The sequence below is a fragment of the Corvus kubaryi genome, unplaced genomic scaffold (genome assembly GCF_017639235.1).
Source record: "Corvus kubaryi isolate FWS band 111438036 unplaced genomic scaffold, C.kubaryi_AGA036_p1.0 135, whole genome shotgun sequence".
NCBI lineage: Eukaryota > Metazoa > Chordata > Aves > Passeriformes > Corvidae > Corvus > Corvus kubaryi.
This window is the reverse complement of record NW_024580669.1, coordinates 209,145-229,310: the sequence shown is the minus strand read 5'-3', so window position 1 is coordinate 229,310 and position 20,166 is coordinate 209,145. Positions and strand designations below refer to the sequence as shown.

Genomic DNA, 20,166 nt, shown 5'->3' with positions numbered 1-20,166 from the left:
AAAGCTTAAATAAAGACATGTCCTTTAAAAGCTGGTTTATTTTGAACGTTCAAAAGCATATTTAAAAAGGTTTTAAAGGGTTTAATGCCATTTGCATGAATAAGGCCTTGGACAAACCCCATGAAGGAAACATTCCCGGGCTAATTAATGCTTTAAGCAATAAGCACAACTCCTGCCATAACAAACACTTGTGGATACTCAGGGCTTCCCTGCCCTATATGAACACACGATGCTTTGGCAAATGCCATCCTCATGCAACGCGGCTTTACCCAAGCGTAGTGTTTATTATTAAATTGAAGTATTGAGTTAATAAATTTATAGGAAGTTTACAGCTCAATATCCTGTTCATTCTGAAAGTTATGGACCACAGAGTCCACTCTTTTCCTCATAAATTCTTAACCAAAGCACTTTCCCTCCCCACTCTAAGACCCGGCACAAGCACGCCCCTGAACACCCAAAGATCTGTGTAAAAATCAGGTTATTTAACGTGGTATTTACTGTCTCCTCAGGGCTGGAAGGGCCAAAGAGGATCTGGAGTCCTAATGACACTCAGGGGGAGAGAAAGGGGACATCCAACCTCTACAGCGCTGAGCACTGCACAGCACAGGGATTGTTTCACTCTAAGAAACGTGGTGAGTGAAGGTGGAGGAAAGCGGAGAGGAGAAAAGGTAACGGATCGGTGACCAGGGGAACATGCAAAACCTGTCCCTGGTGGCACCAGGGCTCTGTGAGATGGGCTGTGTCACCCCAGCAGCAGCAATGCCAGCCCAGGGACAACAGGGAATGTTGTCTCCAGTGGCCAAGCCAACGTGTATTCCTGGTGGGCACCTTCCTAGGGCTGCTGGGGGGTGGCAGGGTGGTGGCAGGATTGAAGCACATCAGCAGCCAGCCAGAACTGAATATATCAAAACAAACGAGGCACAGCGTGGGGTGTTCGGGAGGGACGGAATTCCCAGCTGGGAATCCTTACACCATGCGTGAACCAAGCCACAAGACAGACCTTATCTCTGAGCTCCCTCTGGAAGCTGCTCCGTGGCCTCTGCTGATACTTTACGGTCTCCAAGAAGTCACAGGAAAGGGATGACCTCCAAAACGAGGTGTCTGGTAGGCACGGAGAGACTTGGTCTCTTTGGAAAGATTTCATTTTTTTTCCCAGCTGTGCTTAAACCCCCCCCAAATCCAAACCGATTTTGCTCTCTCAGCCTGTGGCACCGCCAGCCCTTACGGAGGTGGGGCAGGTGGAGGTGCGGCTGTCACTGGCAGTGCAGCAGCTCCTCCCAACGAATGGGCTGGGAAAACACCTCCCGCTCCAGCCAGAGCTCGTAGGAGTAGTGGAAGTCCTCGGGGAGCTCCAGGCGCTGGCCCAGCACGCTCTGCAGGCAGTTATCCACCGGGGCGAACTCCGAGTCCTGCGGCTTGTCGTACCTGCGGCTGTTGAAGGCTTCGATGTTGGCCCTCAGGGTGCATTCCTCAGCCTGGAAATCCCACGGCCTTGCATCAATGTCTGCAGGGAAGGACAAGCAACACACAAATATTGTGGAAAACATCACTCCGATAAGGCTTGAGCAAAAGAAAGGCTGAAGGTTTCCCATGAATTAACCAGAGTCACTCCTAATTATTATCATTCCTAACCAAATCCCATTATGGGTGCATTTTAATTTAAGATACCCAATAGAAATGTAATTATTCCTGCTTTAAGGACTGTCTATAATTACCCAGCCCCTGCATTTTTCACAAAGACCCCACCACTTTTACTGAAAATCTCCAGACAACTGAAGCAGAGATCAAGATTTAAAACTTTTAAAACTGATGAGCTTACTATAAGCTCCTAATTCCCAAAATTGTTAAAATTTGGACATATGTAGCTATGATCAATATTGAAAAGCTGCAATAACCATGACATTATGTCATACTATACAAACACGTAACATGAAGAAAGGTATTTTTCCCAGTCTTTTCAAAGTTGGCTTTCACGAGCTCTAAATCTGATGGTGCAGAACAGTGCCTAAAAACTTGTGAAAAAAAATCCCCAATTGACAACAATTTGAGAGGTCTGAGGCCAAACCAAGCCAAGCTGATGCCAAAGCCACAGGCAGAGGGATGATCCCCGGGCAGGACTCACCGTTGCCGTAGGCCCAGTCGTCGTTCATGCGGTGCCGCACCTTCTGGTAGATGGCAGACATGGTCTTCATGTTGCTCTTCCTCCACTGCCGCCCCAGGTACTTGGTCTGGATTTTCAACAGCTTGAGCACGTAGAGCTGCATCATGGCCTGCTTCACCTTCAGAGCGCGCTTCAGGATCGGGGCTGACTTAAACACGACCAGCATCTGCCAGGAAATCAACACCAATTAATGCAGAGTGCTCAGGGCAGCCACACAAACACTGTCTGTGCTGCTTTGGGCACCAACACCTGGGCAACACGTGCCACAAGCCCCCAGAAGGGAGAACAGGAGCGTTCAACACAATCAACACCCTCTGCACGGGGCTTGAGGGTCATAGAAATAACGTCATTTGCAGAAGGAGAAGTATTTCTGCATTTAAGGCTCAGTCTGTGAAAGAAAAAAGGGAAGATGATGAAGAGCAGAAGCACCAGCAGTTCCACAAGGAACGCTGAGCACAAGGCCGGGCTGAACCCACTGTGTAGAGCCAGGGACGTGCTCCAGGTGAAAGCTGGCAGGTCTCTGGGGGAAGGGACATCCCCTCACCATTGTCCTCGAGTGTTTCCACTTGGTCAGCTTGTTGAGGATCCTCAGCAAGTTAATGCAGGAGAACAAATTCCTCCAGCAGAACTGGTTGTTGTCTCCAGCTTCCTGCAAGGCGAGAAGGACAAGTGTAACCCTGACCACAGCGTTCATCAGCACCACCACAGAGACGTCCTTGGGCAGAAATCTTTATTTTTATTGTCTGCACAAGTCTTATTTCTGAGGGAGGACGAGCAGCAGAGCTGCCTCCTCACTTGGGTTATCATCAGCTGATTCCGGGGAAAACCATTCTGAAACACTCAGATTTTAACTTGCTTTTAGTTTAGAGTAAGAGTTAATAATGGGGTAAGTCACATTATTCCATCATGGGAAACATATTTTGTGGTAGATTTGTATTCCTTGTTCACAGCCAGAGACCAAATTGCAGCCTGGTGATCGCCACTGCTTTTGTTAACTATGTAAATTAATTCATGCTTAGAGCACATGTTACAGACCAGTAAAAAGAAATCACAAATCAACACAGGATGACAAATAGCAACATTTGTATCAAGAGGATGAGACTTCTCTGTAACAAAAATCCCCTCCAGCTTAAGTGCTGCTGAGACATTGTTTTAAATATTAGGTAACTGTAAACACCCCCAGCTACAGCTTGTGTAATATTGCCCCTGGCACGTTTCAGCCTTAATTCCACCACTGCAGTGACTTGCTCCGTGTTTGAACAGCTCCAAGCGCAGGAGAAATGTCCCACAAAAAACCTGTTTGGGGATTAGTGCAAAACAAGGACTGCTGAATTTATAAACCACTCACAGCCAGCTACAGCCTTCTCAACTCAGGGCAAAACCCCAACCCATTCCAGGATCTGGGCATCCTCGAGAGGAGTTTGGGAGAGCCCCTTCTGTCAGAGGGTCCAATCCAGCTTTGAAATCGCACCAGCACAACCCACAAGTGCCAAACAGGATCAAGGAATCCCTGAGGCTGGAAAAACCCTCCCAGACCACCGAGCCCAAGCTGTGCCCAATCCCCACCTTGTCCCCAGCCCAGAGCCCTGAGTGCCACCTCCAGGCCTTCCTTGGACACCTCTAGGGATGGGCACTCCAAACCTCCCCGGGCAGCCCCTGCCAATGCCTGAGAGGCATCCAGAGGTGGGATGTCACCAGAATGTCACCAGGATGTCACCGAGGGTGGTGGATGCTGCATGGTGCTTTGGGGGTCCCAAAGTGCAGTGCCCCTGCAGTGTCATGGCATGTCCAGGCTTCACCCGTGCCCTCTACACCAAGTAATTTTCCCAAAAGGCCCCAGTGGAATAAACCAAGATCTACTTCTTAGGCAGATGGATTTATTTGTCACCAATCCGATGTTGTCTCTACAGCTGCAAGTAGGGGAGGGTCTTTCCATCAGAGTTATGGAAGGAGGGAACAGGCTAAACAGACTTTAATACCCCCTTTAAGGGGCTGATTGAGCCCTTTGCAGACCCCTCTGGAGTGACAGGGGAGGAGAGAGGGTGACTGGGCAGGATTTGAAGAGCCTTTCCCACAACAGGATGGGTGAATCCCCCACTACCTCAGCCACTTCTGATTTACACCAGGTGGGGACAGCAGTTACCCCACAGGCCCCTCCTTGGGAGACAGCAGCGCTGGACTCGTCCTGGTTCTCCTTGGAATAAGCCAAACACACATCACTGTGCTCAACCCACTGAGAGCAGAATCATCTGTCGCATTCTCCAAGGAATGTGTTACGCTGGGCTGTTAAAATCACTCATCAGAGTGGTAAAAAAACCCCTAAAACAACGCATGAAATGCTGGCTGAAGAAATATAAATATGTGCACAAACGTAGGCCTCAAGTACCAGGGTGTGTCTAATTCCTATTAAATCCTTGCTTCCCTGGGTATCCTCCTAAAGATGAACCCTTGTGGTAAGATTCAAGTTGGTTTCTGCATATTTTCTAATTAAATCGCTCTCCCTTGAGGATAACATCCATGTCAGCTGGAGGAAAGCAAAAGGTGCAACAACAGCTTGCCAACTCTCAAGACCCTACTGGGAATATTTTCCCTAAAAACGTTCTGTTTTCTCCCACAGCCTTAAAGCTGATTGTGAGGATTAGCAGGAGCCACGGAGCCCTCAGTGATGTGTCACTAGATGTCCCCATTGGTCCAGGATATGGTCGATGGAGCCTGGCAGGGCTGGACGGGGACACGCAGCCTTCAGCAGCCCATGGACCTGGGGAGAATCCTTCTCTTTGATGATTTTAACCTTTATAAACCTAAGGAAAACAACACAGGCCTAAGACTGCAGCAGCCAGGCACCCTGAGATCATCCCTGCCTGGACTGGGTTTGCTCAGGCTCCTTCTTAATGATTTAGGGTCTCCATTTCCTGTCCATTATTCTTTATTAACCCCAAAGGTTTTCCCTGCCCTGAGCCCAACCTCTTCTGCACCTGAATTATTGCAGTTATGAACCTGCCAGCATTAATATCCCATCTGCAGTCTGTATATTTACCCAGCCCATCCTGCTGGCAGTCTCCAGAATACTTAAGGCTCCTCTCCGTAGGGAATTTGGTTCATTCCTTAATCTCATAAAACAGGAGTGCTCAGAGCAGTTTAAACCTGGGAGGCAACAGCCTCTGGGTAAATCCTCTTTCAAAGCAGGAGAATCTTGTCTTGACAAAACAAAAGGAAACGACCTCAAACTGTGCCAGGGCAGGCTCAGGTTGGACACCAGGAGGAATTTCCCCATGGAAAGGGCGCTCAGGCCTTGGCAGGGGCTGCCCAGGGAGGTTTGGAGTGCCCATCCCTGCAGGTGTCCAAGGAATTCCTGGATGTGGCACTCAGTGCTCTGGGCTGGGCACAAGGTGGTGTTTGATCAAAGACTGGACTTGATGATCTTGGAGGTCTTTTCCAACCTCAATGACCCTGTGATTCTCTTCTGTGAAACGGAAAACACTAAACCCAACTATTTTTCTGAGGTGCCCAACGCCAGCAGCGCCTCTTCCCCACAGCTGACAGTGACTCAGAATAGTGATGGGAGGAACTTTCAAGTCTGGAGGGGAAAGAAAAGCCTAATTTTGGAAAGGCTGGGGGTTAGAGGAAAAGAAGGCAGATAACAGAAAACCCAAATCCTTCCTCACCCTGTCACACAGAGCAATACTGGCCACAAAAACCCTTTCTGTGCTGCTTACCAGGCTTTCTGCTGTGAGCTCGGGCAAGTCACAGACTGTGCAATGCGGATAATCCAGGACGGAGATGCTGCGGAAAACGGGCAAGAAGGGGCTCGTTAGCAACCAATTAACATGAGAGCAATTTTTAAAGATGATCTATGTGATCATGCCCAGGAATCTGCCACGTTTCCCTGCTCTGTGCCTGGATATGCAACAAGTAATTTGGGTGGGGAACGATCCCAACTCCAGCACGTGAAGCAGCTGTGCCGACGGGTCTCCCTCCAGCATTTCCAACGGCACAGACAGCGTCCAAATGGGATCCCAGCCTCAGCACTGCCTCACCCCTCAGCTTAATGGAGCACGTCGATGCCTCTTGGCTCCAAAAGCGCATCCTGAGTGCATTAATAAGGACTCGAAGGATTTGGATCCATTAAGGCAGGACAGATGAGTTATTCATATGCATATTTTAAAAGGGGAAAAAAGTAAACAAAATAGATCTGAGGTTCAAAGGGAGGCATCTGATTGCCAGCAAGAAAATTCATAGTGAGTGAAAACTCAGAGTATCAGGTCTTTCAAAGGCCTCCAGGCCTATGGACTTGGTAAAAGCAATTAGTTAAAAACCCCCAAAACTGGAATTTACACCTCCCTGGCTCAGAGCATCCAGCTGCACATCCCACCTCACTCACAGGAAACCTCCATCCCAGAGCAGAGGAGGGAGCGGAGTGCTTCTGGGATACATTTTCTCCTCACTTAAAGCACAGGACCAAAAGTGGAAATATTTATAGCATAAGAATCAACATTTTACTTCCTATTTTTCCATGCGTGCCTCCTCACACAGACACAACCATGCCATGCAGGAGACAGACCAGCCTACACTCGCAGATGAAGAACAACAAAAAGAGCATCAAAAAGGAAAAAAAAAAGAATCTTTTTAGCATTCCAACATCCCTGTGGAACTCCAACCAGGGAAATCCTGCCCTGGTGAGCTGTGAAAGTGTTGTGCTCTCTCAGTTCTTTGATCCATGGTGGTCCAGCCAGTCCCCTACTCAAAACCAGGCTGGTGCCTCTCTCGGATCAGCAGTAAAAGGCAGCGACAGCTGTGGAAAACCTGAAGGAGTCAGGAAAGCTGAATTACAGCTATAAAATGTGGGTAAGACCTGGAAGATCCTACCCCATCTGGCCTTGTTGAAGCTGTGGCCCAGAGACGTCTGGCAGCACTGGATTTCTCTCCAGGAGTGCATGTGAAGATGAAAACTATTTTATTTTAAAGATGAAGCCTCTTTTATTTCAGTACTATTTTAGCAACCCAGTCAGAGATTGGAAACACAGCTTCCAGTCATCCTCATCATGCCAGAGGAATGTGCTCCCTCCAGCATATTCCTGTAGTGGACACCCCAAAGCCGTGTGAGGTCACCTGGGCCCCCCAGGACATCAGGTCCCTCATGCGCAGCCTCGCTGCCCCATCACCTCTCTCTCCCCCAGAAGTGGCTGTACCTGTTTTTGGCAGTGATGTAAGACATGATGTTCTGGTTGAAGAACTTGAGGATCAGCGGGATGCAGTTGGCAAACACCAGGTGTTGGGACACGTACTCAAACTGGGGAAGAGAAGGGAAATGGGTCAGCATTAGCTGGGACAGCTGGGAGCACCACCTGGGAATGGAAACCTGTTTGCAGCCTAAAGCAAAGCACTCGTGGTGGTTTGCCCCAGACGCCTCACAGACCATTTTCTCCCTGCAGAAGTTTGCTGTGGAAGGTTTGTGTCATACACAGCAGCTGGAAAATTCCATTTGCCATAGAGAGGACACGCAAACTTCATGGCAGTGCCTTAGGAATAGCTGCACCTCATGGCTGCAGCGTGGCTTTTCAAAATTAAATCTGTGGCAAAGCAGTGTACGGGGAAGAGGGAAGGAGTTGTAGCTGTTACATGAGAAAACACAATAATTCCTATTGCTCTCACACACTAATCCCAGTTCCCTTTGAAATTTTGACTGAAATAATACCCTTATTTTCCTACTTGCTTTTAATTTCTCTCTCCCTCGAAGCATTAAATGGTCTTCAAGGCCCCTTCCAACCCAAACCATTCTACAGTTCAATAATACACCAAATCTCTCCTGTTCTCTAAAGATACTAACTGCAGCAAAACCCATTCCTGTCCCATGCTGCCCTGCCATGCCTCTCCGTCAACATCTCCAATTTGAGAGGGAAGGAACAGTTTGTTCTCATCTCAGCCTGGTGCCAGCTGTCGACATTGGCACACCACAGATGACACAACACCACCACGGATGACACAGCACCGCCGGGATGAGCCGGTGAGTAATCGACCCTTCCAACCCAAACCATTCCGTGATTCAGTGATTCCTTCATTTCAGACCTGCTGGAGCTTTCTCAGTTTCCCTGAGACCATCTTTGTCACCGAAAGAACAAAATCACCCAAATCAGACACACAAAGGCAGAATCAGGGGCACAAAGCCCCACAGCTTTCTCCAGGCTTAGCACCAGGCTGCAGTGGCCCTCCTGCCTGGGGGGAAGAAAGGAGAGGAGCCACTTTGAAGTGAGAAATGAAGGGACATGGGGAAGACCCAGAACAAATGTAGGATTGTAAAAATGTGGGAGGTGGTTTCATTTTATCCAATCCAATATGTGGATTTATATTTATCCTCAGTTAAATATCAGTGGGTTTTGTAACACAGAGGGATTTGTAGCACGCTGAAAGCTTTAATAGAAAAAATTAGAAAACACTAATTGTTTGACTTGCAGAAGGAATGGAGAATTGGGCCACAGCTCATATTAGTCCTTGGTTTTTTTTAACCAAGGAAAGCCCTGGAGTGGGTGCAGTTTGATTGGTGCCATGCAGATGGAACAAAAATCACATTGGGAACAAAAATCAGATTGCAACTATGACCCAGATCTCCTGCCTCTGTAGAAACTGGAGCCCCAGGAACTTGATCCTGCCAAAACCAGATTAGGTTACCTCGTGAGGTCCTTCCCAGCACTATTTCTGGGCATTGGAGATGACAGAGAGCAAAAGAGAGTCTTGCCTAACCCCCAGCATCTTCCCCCTTCTGCCAGGGAGGCTCGTGCTGTCTCCTAAATTTAACCTGAATGGAAATTCCCAGAAGTCTAAAAGCTCCTACCATGTGAGTAGAAATGATGTTGTCAAAGCACAGCAGGGTTATCCCAACCCGAGTGACCCTGTACAAATCCTGCAGCTATGGAGATGTGACTACAGCTCCGCATGGAAACTCTTCCTGGAAGTCTTCATCAGGACACACCACCTTCAAGCCCAGCTTGGCAATGGCCATCCCCTCCTCTAGGCCCACCTGGTAGATGTGGTTCAGCTTGAAGTGCTTGAGGAGCAGCAGCAGCAGAGCCGAGATGCTCTTCACGATGATCTCTTTGTGTCTGTTCACGTCGATGCCCAGTTTCATGCTCTGCAGAACGGTGATGCTGCCATGGAGGGAGAAACAGCACCGAGCAGGGAGGTCAAAGGGACTGCGGAGCTCCTGCTCATCTGGATGAGCTCTATGAAATCAAGGACCTTCACTCCCCCCAGGACTCCCATTTCCATCCATCCTACCTGGTGATGCCAAAATGCATTAAAAAAGCAGGAAAAAAAAAGTGGATTGCTCTCCACCAGGAATCCTGGTGGAGCGGTAGCAAGGACACCTCCCATATGCAGACATATCTTTATGATTTGGGTCAATCAGCAGGATTTTATCATTGGTGTCACTTAGCTTGGAGTGGCTGCCCACTGCACTCAAATCATCGCACTCCTGAAAAAGCAGCATCACTTCCTTGGCTTTGACAGCTCTGCCCTGGTGGCAAAGCAATTTACACCGACCCAAACAGATATCCCAAACCTGGAAACCCCCAAACCTATCAGCTCTCCTGCTTGGTCCAAGACGTCATGGCAAGGCTGGGATGGCCGGTGGCCACCTGGTAAGGGACTTACGGCATCTCTTCGGGCAACACATCTGCCAGGATGTTGATGGAGTCGGTCTTGGCCTTGGAGGTGGGTGCGGCAGCCAGGAGGATCTTCAGCAAAGCGATCTGCAGGAGAGGGCAGGTGTGGGGGGGATGGTCCCAGGAAAGGGAATTCCTTCCTTCTCCTTCACTTGCTGAAACTGGACAACACCAAGCCAACCCTACAGGGTTTCACCAGACCACACCCAACCTCTCCTTTTATCCCCTGACAGACAGGACAAGTGCGGGGTGCTTGGCAGCTCTTAACTTAAGGCCTCACATGTGCCTGAGCTCTGGTAGTGTGGATAAAACAACACAAGGGACACCTCGAGTTGGAATTCACTTAAATCTGTTTGTCTCTCCCTACAGACAGAGCCCATATGACCCAATCAGCATCTTGGAATCCTCTGAATCCCTCCTCTTGGACTGTACTTTTCCTCCCGACTTTGGTGTGGATTCCCACCAAAATCTCACCATCCAGGTCCTGACCACACCCCTGCCATCCTGTGCTGAGCTCTGCAGCTCCCAGACCAGCACCATTCCCTACTCAAAAGCTCTTCCTTCCTTTAAGGAACGCGGGCTTACCATGTACTGGGGGAGGTTGTACAACATTGCTCGATACAAGACCTCACAAGGGGTTTCTTGGACTTCCTCCTCCCCCTAGAGCAGAGAAGCGTTAGAAACAAGGGAAAATGAAGTAAAAATAAGAATGCACGGATTGACACAACACACTGGAAACCTCCCATCTTCTCTCTGGTGGTGGGGTGAAGAAACTTCCTTCCTACCAGAGACATGGGGCACTTCTCCAGCTCCTCCTCGTTCTTGATCTGGACATCCGAGATGGAAACGTACTTGTGCTGGTAAAACACAGAGACAGAGGCAGAGCAATGTCACAGCTGAGGGAGGAAACACAGCCAGTGATGGTCAGAGCCGCTGATTCCAGCGATATCCGAGTGAGGGGTGCAGATCCACGGGGAACTCGTCGCTGTGTGGCGTATCCCTCTGTCCCTGAACCCCTCACACCTCCTGCCCTTGGCTACTTCCACCTACTCCTTCTGGGAGCTCTCTGTAAGTAATTAGAGAGGGACACTCGCCTCCAAAAGACAACCCAGACCTTCAATAGGGCCAGTTGGCCTCTGGAGGTGTCTCATTCCCCGTGGAGCACTGCAGGAGCCAAGGCTGGCCATGCTCCCCCCTGGGAACAGCACCGGTTTGGGAATGTGTGTCCAAACCCAGCTCTGATAGTCTGTCACCTTCAAAACACATGGCAAACACTTAGATAAAGGGAAAGTAAAAATGCTGGAGAGGCTACTTGAGGACTCCGTTTTGAATTTTTTGCCCCAATTCCTGCAAGAAGCTCCAAAAACTTCTCCTGTGACCACCAACTAATTTTTAACTCCCTCCAGTAACTGTGTTTCAATGAGGTTGGCAGGAGGATCCATGTGGTGCACATCCCGTGCCATGCATGGAGCCACCATCTCACCTGCTTCAGGGTCTTCACGCTTTCATGGATCGGCCGCGGGAGCCCTATCAGGGTTTCAGTGTCCCTGGGGAAGAGGAAGGAAGGTCAGTACTGGGAAGGACATCCATGTTCAAACATTCCCATGTCATAACAGGTAAAAGAGGGAGCCTGGAGTCTGCTGAATGCATCCCAGATGGGTCAGGAATTGGGAGACGTGTTGGCGTGAGCTGCTGCCCTCCCACCTCCTCCCCATAATGCCTGCACGAGAGAGGAGAGACATCAGGGTGAAGAATTGGGGTGAAATCAGACTGAATTGGAACCGGGGTGAAATCAGATGAAATCAGAACTGGGGTGGAGCCAGTCTGAGCCCAGCACTGCACCTAAAAATGAATGTACCCTGCTGGGCCTGTCCCAGGATGACTCTGCACCCTCAGCTTGATTTATTCACAAACTGAGTAATTTGCTGTGGATACCAAACTGTCTCAGCTGCCTCTCGCATCAAACCAGTTGCTGGTTTGGGCCAGGGGTCACTTATTCTGGGCTAGGTCTGATTTTTAATAGAAAGAGGTCCCTGGGGACCAGTGCCTCCAGGAACATGTTTTTCTAGCACTGCTTTCGTTGCTGCGGCCCCAGCAAACCCAGCACTGCATCATCCTGAGCATGCCTTGAGCTGGAAAAACCTGAGCTTTGGGGACACCTCCCACCACTTAAACCCCACTGATGGAAGCTACGAGGCAGATTTTGCGGATAAAACACTCACTGTCCCAGCGTGAATCCGATGAATTTGTTCCTGCTTGCTTCCAGGAAATGCTCGATGTCTTTCTGTCTGATGGAGCCGCGGAGAGACAAAAACAAGGAGAAGGTTGGAAAACAGCCACATACAAGATCACAGCCTCGGACTGATTTCTAGAGATTGCAGCAGCAGTGGGCAAAAGCCACCTTTGCCCTCACTGGCTGGCAGCAACGTGAACCAAACCCATTTCTATTTGCTGTGCAACTCCACGGGAACGTGCGAGTAGACGGAGAGAGGTTTTCTACAACTAGAACCTTTGTATCCACCTCCTGTGCTCCTCACACGCCTCTCTGAGGAGCATCTGCTCACTCTGAGAGAACAAATGTCATCTCCACGGTCTGTCAGAGCACATGCTGCTCCGAGAGCAAGCTGACATCTTGTCCACGTTGGGTTCTTTCATGGGAACTGCTCGGGATCTCTGCGCTACGAGCAGGACACGAGCTGTGAGCCAAGGCTCTCCTGGACAGAAAGAAATCCAGCTGGATTTCCAGCCAGCAGCCAAGGAAAGCAACAACATTTGACTTTGAAGCTGAGAGTGCTAAGTGACGTGGAGCACCACACGTGGAGATCCATGTGGGAAACCAATTCCTGCTGTGTCCCTGCCAGGAATGCTCTGGACAGACCGAATTAACCCTGTCACTGCTCCTACCTCAAAAAGATCTATTTGCTCGATTTGTTGGAAAGATGCTGGAATAAATCCAGGCTTGGGATAAACAGCAAAAACCCTCACATGGATCAAAGGGAAAGGGGCAGAGCTTTTCACCCTCTAATCCTAATCATTCCCTCATATCACGTGTAGATAACTGGTCTTAGGAAGGAAAGGCACCAGCTCCTTTACCATTAGATGTTTCTCTCCACCACTCAAGAAGGCTTCACCTGGCAGCACAGGGGTCCTGCTCACCAAACAAGATGTCATTAACCAGCTCCCCAGATGATTAGTCAGGCATTTTGTGCTACCAAGATCCACTGGGGTCTGGTTGGGAAAGCTGACCCTGCTCCTGCAGCACCCCAGCACAGCCTCCTTCCCAGTACAACCTGGGATACCCTAAACTGGATTGCCACTTATGGGCCAGTAATTTGGATTGCCAGCTTATTGGCTTGGACTGGGTTTAGCTGAGCTCTTCCCCAGGATTTACACACCAAACATGGCAAGTGGCCAATCCAGAAAGCACCAACCCTGACAAAATGAGAAGTGGAGTCACTTCAGTTCAACCTGCCAGAGGCCAAAAAACTTCCCAATGCTTCCCAAAAAACTGCAGTGAACTCCAGGACAGGTAGGGCTGGGGAGGATGGCAGTGACAGCAGGTGGCTTTACCTGACTTTGGGGGCCCAGGGGAGCCCCTTGGGGAAGGACACCCTCTCGATGGGCAGGCGCTGAGCTGGCATTGCGGGGATGATCGCGTCCCGCTCCATCAGGTCCAGCTCCCCCTCGATCCCGCTGTCCACATCATCGTTCTCCTCTTCATCAACTCCTCCTTCATCGTTCTTGAAGGGATCTCTCTCGTTGTAGATGTCCAAACTGTCTTGCTTCATCAGGGGCTGCAGCAGAAGGGGATGGAAAATTCAAGTCACTTCAAGGATTTTGTTTCCCTCCCAGGTGCTGGCACCAGATCTCTCCATCCTGAAAGGATCAAGCTCTCAGATGTTCCTCAGGTAAGGATTTCCCTCCTAGCTGTTGCCGCCAACGCCTGCACAAGAATACCTCCTTCTGTACCTCTAACCTTGCTGCTCTAGGAGGTGTGACCCCATTTTCCACCTTAACTTTTGGGGCTTCCATCCGACGTCTCCTCCTTAGCAAAAGGCATTTTCATGCCCAGACCATAACACAGCAACTCCAACAGCGGAGCTAAAAAAAGAACTTGCTGTGAGCAGTTTGCTCCCTGGTGCTTATCAGGCCTTTGCCATAAGGTCAGGATGTCCTCTGGCTTCCTCTGGATCAAACACCCCATGGGGCTGATCTGTTGCAACTGAAATTGGTGGATGAAAAACTGGACATGTCCTGACCACGTGTAATGAGAGCCCAAAAACCCCCCAGTCCTGGGCTGAGCCCAGCGTGGGCAGCAGGGGAGGGGGGAATCTGCCCCTGTGCCCCCTCAGGTGAGACCCCACCTGCAGAGCTGCCCCAGCCCTGGGGACACAGCAGCAGGACCTGGAGCTGCTGGAGAGAGCCCAGGGAAGGCCAGAGAGATGCTTCAAAGGCTCCCTTCTGCTCTGGAGCCGGGTTGGGAGAGCTGGGAATGTTCCCCTGGAGAAGGGAAGGCTCCAGGGAGAGCTGAGAGCCCCTTGCAGGGCCTAAAGGGGCTCCAGGAGAGCTGCAGAGGGACTGGGGCCAAGGCATGGAGGGCCAGGAGCCAGGGAATGGCTTCCCAGTGCCAGAGGGCAGGGCTGGGTGGGAGATTGGGAATTGGGAATTGCTGGCTGGGAGGGTGGGGAGGGGCTGGAATGGAATTCCCAGAGCAGCTGGGGCTGCCCCTGGATCCCTGGCAGTGTCCAAGGCCAGGTTGGGTGGAGCTCTGAGAAACCTGATCTAGTGGAAGGTGTCATTTGGAACCAGATGTTCTTTAAGGTCCCTTCCAACCCAAACCATTCAGGGACCCCCTAAAACTGGCAAACACAGGAGAACTTACAGGGAAAAGGGAACCATAACCATGAGCACCCCTGGCTCCTTGGGACGGTGCCTGTTGGAAAACCACCCTGGCCCAGGAGGAGGCTCTCACCCTGCGGCTGCGGTGGCCCCGCTTCTGCTGCTGCTGCTGCTGCTGCTGCTGCTGCTGCTGCTCCATGAGCTCGATGGCGTAGGTGGGCGGGGAGGCTGCGCGCATCCCCCGCACCACCTGGATGCTGTCCTCGGGCAGGGGCGGCAGCCCCAGCTCCTCCCGCCGCCGCACCTTCATGGCCTGCAGCGCCTCGAACCCGCCCAGCGTGAGCTAGGACAGAGAGAGAGGGGAGAGCACGGAGCACACGGCCCTCCTGGGCAGCTCTCAGGGGAGCAGCAGCTGGAGGCCATCGCAGTGGAGTGTTGAGGGTGGACACCACGGCAGTTGTTAATTCTCCATATTTCTCCCCCGCATCCTCAGCCCACGCTCATCCCAGAAGGAACGGTTTGCCTTGCGTTTAATAACGCTGTTGTGGTTGGGTTGAATGGTGGGGAACATCCAGGCTGCGGCAGCACCGTTCCAGAATAAAAGTTTCTGGAGAAAGGAAGGGTTTGCACTCACCAGGAGCACCTTCCAGAGCAGGAGCAGGACCTTCTTCATGGGGAAGTGTGGAGCGTGGCCGCTGCAGAATTTGGTCACCATGGTGAAGAGCAGCAGAGCAAACGGCTCCTCAGTGTGCACAGGGAAACCTGGCAGAGAAGGGACCAGGACCGGGGTCAGAGCCCATCTCCCATCCCTGAGCTCTCCCCGCTGGTCCAGCATGACAAAGGGACATCAGTAGGTCACAATGAACTTCAGGGCTCACTCAGCTCCATCCTGAAGGTCTCCCGGCAGGTTTTCCACTCGGGGGGATCCGTCTCCTGCTCCACACGGATGTTCTCCACCATCAGGTACATGACACTGAGCAGGACCCTGCCGGGACAGCAGGGCAGGCAGGTGGTGAGGCCACTCTGTCCCCAGAGGTTGTCCCACACCTGCTCCCAGCACCAAGGGGGTACCTGAGCTCCGTGCTGTCGGCCAGGGAGATGGCCGGCTTCCGCAGGGCGCTGCTGCAGGCCTGGCTGTTCCTGCAGGGAAGGGGATGAGCTCAGCACCAGCCCCCTCATCCTCACCCCCAGCCAACATCTGCAGCGCTGGGAATGCCACACCAGGGATGTGACATGGCTGTGACACCTCCCGAGGAGGAGGAGGGAGAAGAAAGAAGAGGGCAAGGAGGACGGGGAGAAAGAAGATGAAGAAGAGGAGGGTGAGGAGGATGGGGTGAAAGAAGGTGAAGAGCAGGAGGGCGAGGAGGGTGAGGAAAAAAGGGTGAGGAAGATAGGGAGAAGGAAGATGAAAAGGAGGAGGGTGAGGAGGATGTGGAGGAAGATGAAGAGGAGGAGGAGGAGGAGGAGGAGGAGGATGAGGAGAAAGAAGATGAAAAGGAGGAAGGTGAGAGGGTGAGGAGAAAGGGGAGGTAGAAGAGAAAGGTGAGGAGGATGGAAGAAGAAGGTGAGGAAAGTGGGGAGGAAGAAAATGAAGAGGAGGAGAGCAAATTGAATGGAAGAAGAGAAGAAGGAGAGAAAGTAGATTGTAGAATCACAGAATCATTTAGGTTGGAAAAGACCTCCAAGGTCATCGAGTCCATCAAGGGGAGGGTGAGGAGAAAGAATGAGGTGAAGAAGAGGACAAAGAGGGAGAGGTGGGCAAGGGCAGTGCAGTCCTCTCACTCAATCTCCATGTTGAGGAGCTCCAGGAAGGCAGAGAAGGTTCCCAGCTGGTACAGGAGGAAGCTGTTGTGCCGAGACCAGTGCAAGACATCACCTTCATTATCACAGTCCCCAAAGACACCTGGAGAGGCCCCACAGAGAAACTCTGGTGAGGGAGGATCTGCCTTTGAACCTTGGAGTCCACAGGACCACCCCAGGAAGGAGCTTCACTGCACCAGCCTGGCACAAGCCTGGGAAAGGCTTCTCCCAAGCCCCCACAGCAGCGGATCCGCGGCCACATCCGGACATGGGGGACGTGGTCCTTACCCTGTGCCAGGTACAGGATGGCCCGTGCTACTCTGAGCCTCTTGTCCCTGTTGACCACCTCCAGCCCATCCAGCAGGCGCATGACGTAGGCCTTCTGCTGAGCCGCGTCCAGCTCCAGCCACCTCCTGCCTGGCACTGGAGAAGGGACACGATGTCCAGCTGGGTGCTTCCCCAGGGGTCCCACTCCTGCCCCAAGCCCCGGGGTGCTGAGCTCAGAGCTGGTACCTTGAGTGTGAAAATCCTCCTCGAAGCATCTCCTGTTGTGGCTCAGCTCGGGCTCCTCGGTGTAGCTGTACAGCTCTGATGGGGACAGGGATCAGCAGGGACATGGAGGGGCTTCACCCTCCTCCTCATTCCCAGATTCCTTGGGAAGCATCCCTGTGCACCCGGGGAGACACGGGACAGAGACCTGAACTGATCCCTGAGCTCTCCTGCAGCTCCAAGGGGCATTTGGAGCCACCCAACACCACCAAATTCATCACCTTCATCCCTGTGTCCTGGCTGGGCTGTTCCCACACTCCTGCTCCAGCTGCAGTTGCAATTTCATTGGGGTTTTTGGGGGTCATTTTAAGTCTCACTTAAGCAGTTTGGGAATGAAGGGAATGCAGGAACACCCAGGCAGGACCTGCACCGATCCCACACCCAGCAGCTCGGACATTTTGGGTCCTGCAAATACGGGCTGGACTTGGAGAGACACGATGTTGCACCTGTTCTTTGTAATTCCTACCTGTTCCTATAGAATTCCTATAGTCCTACAGTGCTGAGCAGCACCACGGAGGACCGAAAGGATCCTGCAGGGAAGGAGGAAGGATCCCTTGCAGAGGAAATGTGCTTTTGCCGGGCCAGCTCGTGCAGCTGAGATACACAGAGCTAAAAATAACCCCTTTTTCTCCGGACACGCTCGGCACCGCGGGGTTAGGGAGCAGAAGCAGCTGGAGCCACTGCACAGCAGGATGATAGGGGACAAGGACACGACCCGTCTGATAACGGGTGACACCTCCAGCCTGGGCCGTGTCACCGGACACTCCGCCCTCCTGCCACCTCCGGCGCTGCGCCCCGGGTAATTCGGAGCGCGGGGTAATCCCCGTGTCCCCACGCGTCCCCTCTGCTCGTCCCCAGGGAGTGAGTGGCTCTCTAATAATAAACCCCGCTTGCTCTATTACTGCAGGGATGACACCACTCAATATCCATCTCCCATCTCGGCGGGATTTTTATTTTCCCTGCCTGCCGGGCACCTATAAATAACAATGCAACACCCAAAACCTGCTTCACCTGCCAACTCAGCGCCGTGGCCGTCGGCATCGCCGTACTCAAATTCCAGGTTGGGACAATCCACGGAGCCCTGCGGAGAGCGGGATGGGGTTAGGAGGGGGCTGGCACATCCCTGGGGATATTTTGGGATGTGGGATGGCTGCCAGTACTCTCAGCCTTTGCGCCAAAGCTCCTCCAGCCGCCGGAGCAGCGACTCGCACGGGTGGGCTGGAGCGGGGAGTCCGTGCGAGGCCACTCCAAATACAGTGGAAATGTGGAAGCCGTGTGAGAAAACAGCATTTCTCAAATCCCAGGGAACGCAAAGGCAGGACGCAAAATGCCGGTGAATATTTGATGCATTTCAGAGCCCCGCACGCCCTAAAAACAAACCCCGGGGCTGGTTCAAAGGAAAAACCCCCAGGAGGATGCTGCGGATCCCCTGAGCTCCGTTCTCAGCATCCCAGATCTGAGAGCTCTCGGGGCCGGGCTTTGTCTTTTCGAAGGCCGTGGCGTGGATCTCCCCCTCCTCCCCTGCGGATGAGGAACTGGAGCATGAAACTTCGCCGGAGGATTCCGGCGGGGCAGCGAGCGGGCAGCCGCAGCCCGACGACCCAACGCCGGCACCGCGCCGCGCTGCCCCGGGAAAGGGGAACACATGAATGGATAATCAACGAAATTAACATAATTTCCCATTCCGAGTCTCAGCATCCCTCCTCGGCAGCCGGGCTGGAACTGATGCGCATCGTCGCGATGAATATTGATGATCCGGGAGGATGCGCGGCTCCGGGCTGACCCCGACTTGCTCAGAAACGCTGGGTTCTCACCCAATTTCTGCAGCCGACGGGGCGGCTCGGGGAGTTAAAGCCTGTGAGGAATCCGGCGAAGCGCGTGCAGCTCTAATCCGCTTTGAGAGGCCGAGCCGGGGGAGCAAAGCGACCCCCAAATTCACGAGTTCGGGGCACGTCTTAGAAACCATCCCCAGAGACCCTTTTGGGGTCAGGGGGCCACTCAACCCGCAGCTCCTTGGTGGGGAAGCGAAGTCTTCCCGTCCTTTGCTCACGGGGGTCCCGCGGTGGCTTTACGGTGGCCGGGGACACCAGATCCCGGTGGGATCCTGGTGACCTGATCCCAGTCCTGCTTCCCCAGCCCGGCACCCACGAAGCCGCACGGGCGCAGCAGGGGCAGGGCGGCCCAGCGGGGTTTGGTTGTTCCCCCGTGTCCCGGGGTTATTGGGACAGGAGGGGCGGAGGGGACTGCGGCACTCGGACCTTGGTGAGGGTTGGGTAAGCGGGAGCCTGCAGAGCGGGGGGAGCCCAGCGCTCAGCTGGGTCCCCAAAACCCTGCTAGGGGCTCCGGGTGTGGGGCAAGGAGGTGCCAGTGCTGAGGCTTAGCCAGCGCCCCAGAACTCCGCAGCTGGGTCTGGGAGCGGAGCAGGGAGATGCCAGTGCCGGGGAGCGCCCCCGGGGACTCCCCGCTCCGGGCTGGGCATGGCAGGACCCCTAAAGCCACCCCCGCAGGACCCCGAAAGCCTCCAGTTTGGGGTAGGGAGCACCCCTAACACCGGGAGCTCGCCCCACCCTGGATAAGGCTCCTTCCGCAGGAAGCCCAACCCCAGGCCAGGGTCCCCCCACCCCACAGGAGGTTCCGTCAGGGCCCGGGGGGTGCCGGCACCGAGCTCCGCGCTCTTACCTCGGACTCCTTCCGCTGGCTCCTGAAGAGCTCCCGGCCCTTGGGTTGTGGCTGTGGCTGGGGTTGCGGCTGGGGTGGGGGCTGTGGCTGGGGCTGTCCCGGCCGGGCCCTGCCCGGGCCCGGGGCTCCGCCGCCTCCCGCCGCCTCCATCCCGCGGCCCCGCGGCCGCCGCCGAGCACGTGGGGGCCGGGCCCCGCCCCGCCCCGCGCGCTCCCATTGGTCCGCCGGGAAAGGGGGCGGGGCCTCAGCGCACACCCCCTGCTCCCATTGGTCCGGAGTGGGGACGGGGCGGGGCTTGGGGGGGCCGGGGGAACCCGGGGGTCCCTTGGGATGGCGGGGCTGGGAACGGGGGCTGGGGACACATGGAGGGGACGGGCTGGAGGGGGGATAGGGGGTGTCCGTGGGGTGCTGGGGGTACGGAATGCTGGGGAAGGGAGGGGTTATGGGGTGTCCCTGGGGTGCTGGGGGTACGGAATGCTG

General features: G+C 53.3%; 1 protein-coding gene across 1 annotated transcript; it reads right to left on the bottom strand.

Moving 5' to 3' along the window:
• Window positions 1-20: 20 nt before the first annotated feature.
• Window positions 21-19,836, bottom strand: STRIP2 (striatin interacting protein 2). Its single transcript, XM_042051532.1, has 21 exons — window positions 19,687-19,836; window positions 18,019-18,088; window positions 16,972-17,046; window positions 16,747-16,881; window positions 16,441-16,561; window positions 15,730-15,798; window positions 15,537-15,643; window positions 15,293-15,420; window positions 14,792-15,001; window positions 13,390-13,613; window positions 12,042-12,107; window positions 11,303-11,366; window positions 10,605-10,676; window positions 10,405-10,479; window positions 9,809-9,906; window positions 9,177-9,303; window positions 7,351-7,451; window positions 5,878-5,944; window positions 2,706-2,810; window positions 2,123-2,327; window positions 21-1,504 (listed from the first exon to the last, which is right to left on the bottom strand). Exons 1-21 carry the CDS (start codon window positions 19,834-19,836, stop codon window positions 1,254-1,256), a joined length of 2,520 nt encoding a protein of 839 aa, XP_041907466.1. The 3' UTR covers window positions 21-1,253.
• Between the last annotated feature and the right edge of the window lie 330 nt (window positions 19,837-20,166).

What these genes read in the sequence shown, in the direction of transcription:
- STRIP2 (XM_042051532.1), bottom strand. Translation starts at nt 19,836, where the DNA reads ATGGAGGCGGCGGGAGGCGGCGGAGCCCCGGGCCCGGGCAGGGCCCGG. An exon ending in CATCCTGTACCTGGCACAGG is followed by an intron (nt 16,562 to 16,746) that starts GTAAGGACCACG and finishes GGGCCTCTCCAG; the next exon opens with GTGTCTTTGGGGACTGTGAT. An exon ending in CTCCTCAACATGGAGATTGA is followed by an intron (nt 15,799 to 16,440) that starts GTGAGAGGACTG and finishes CCTTCCCTGCAG; the next exon opens with GAACAGCCAGGCCTGCAGCA.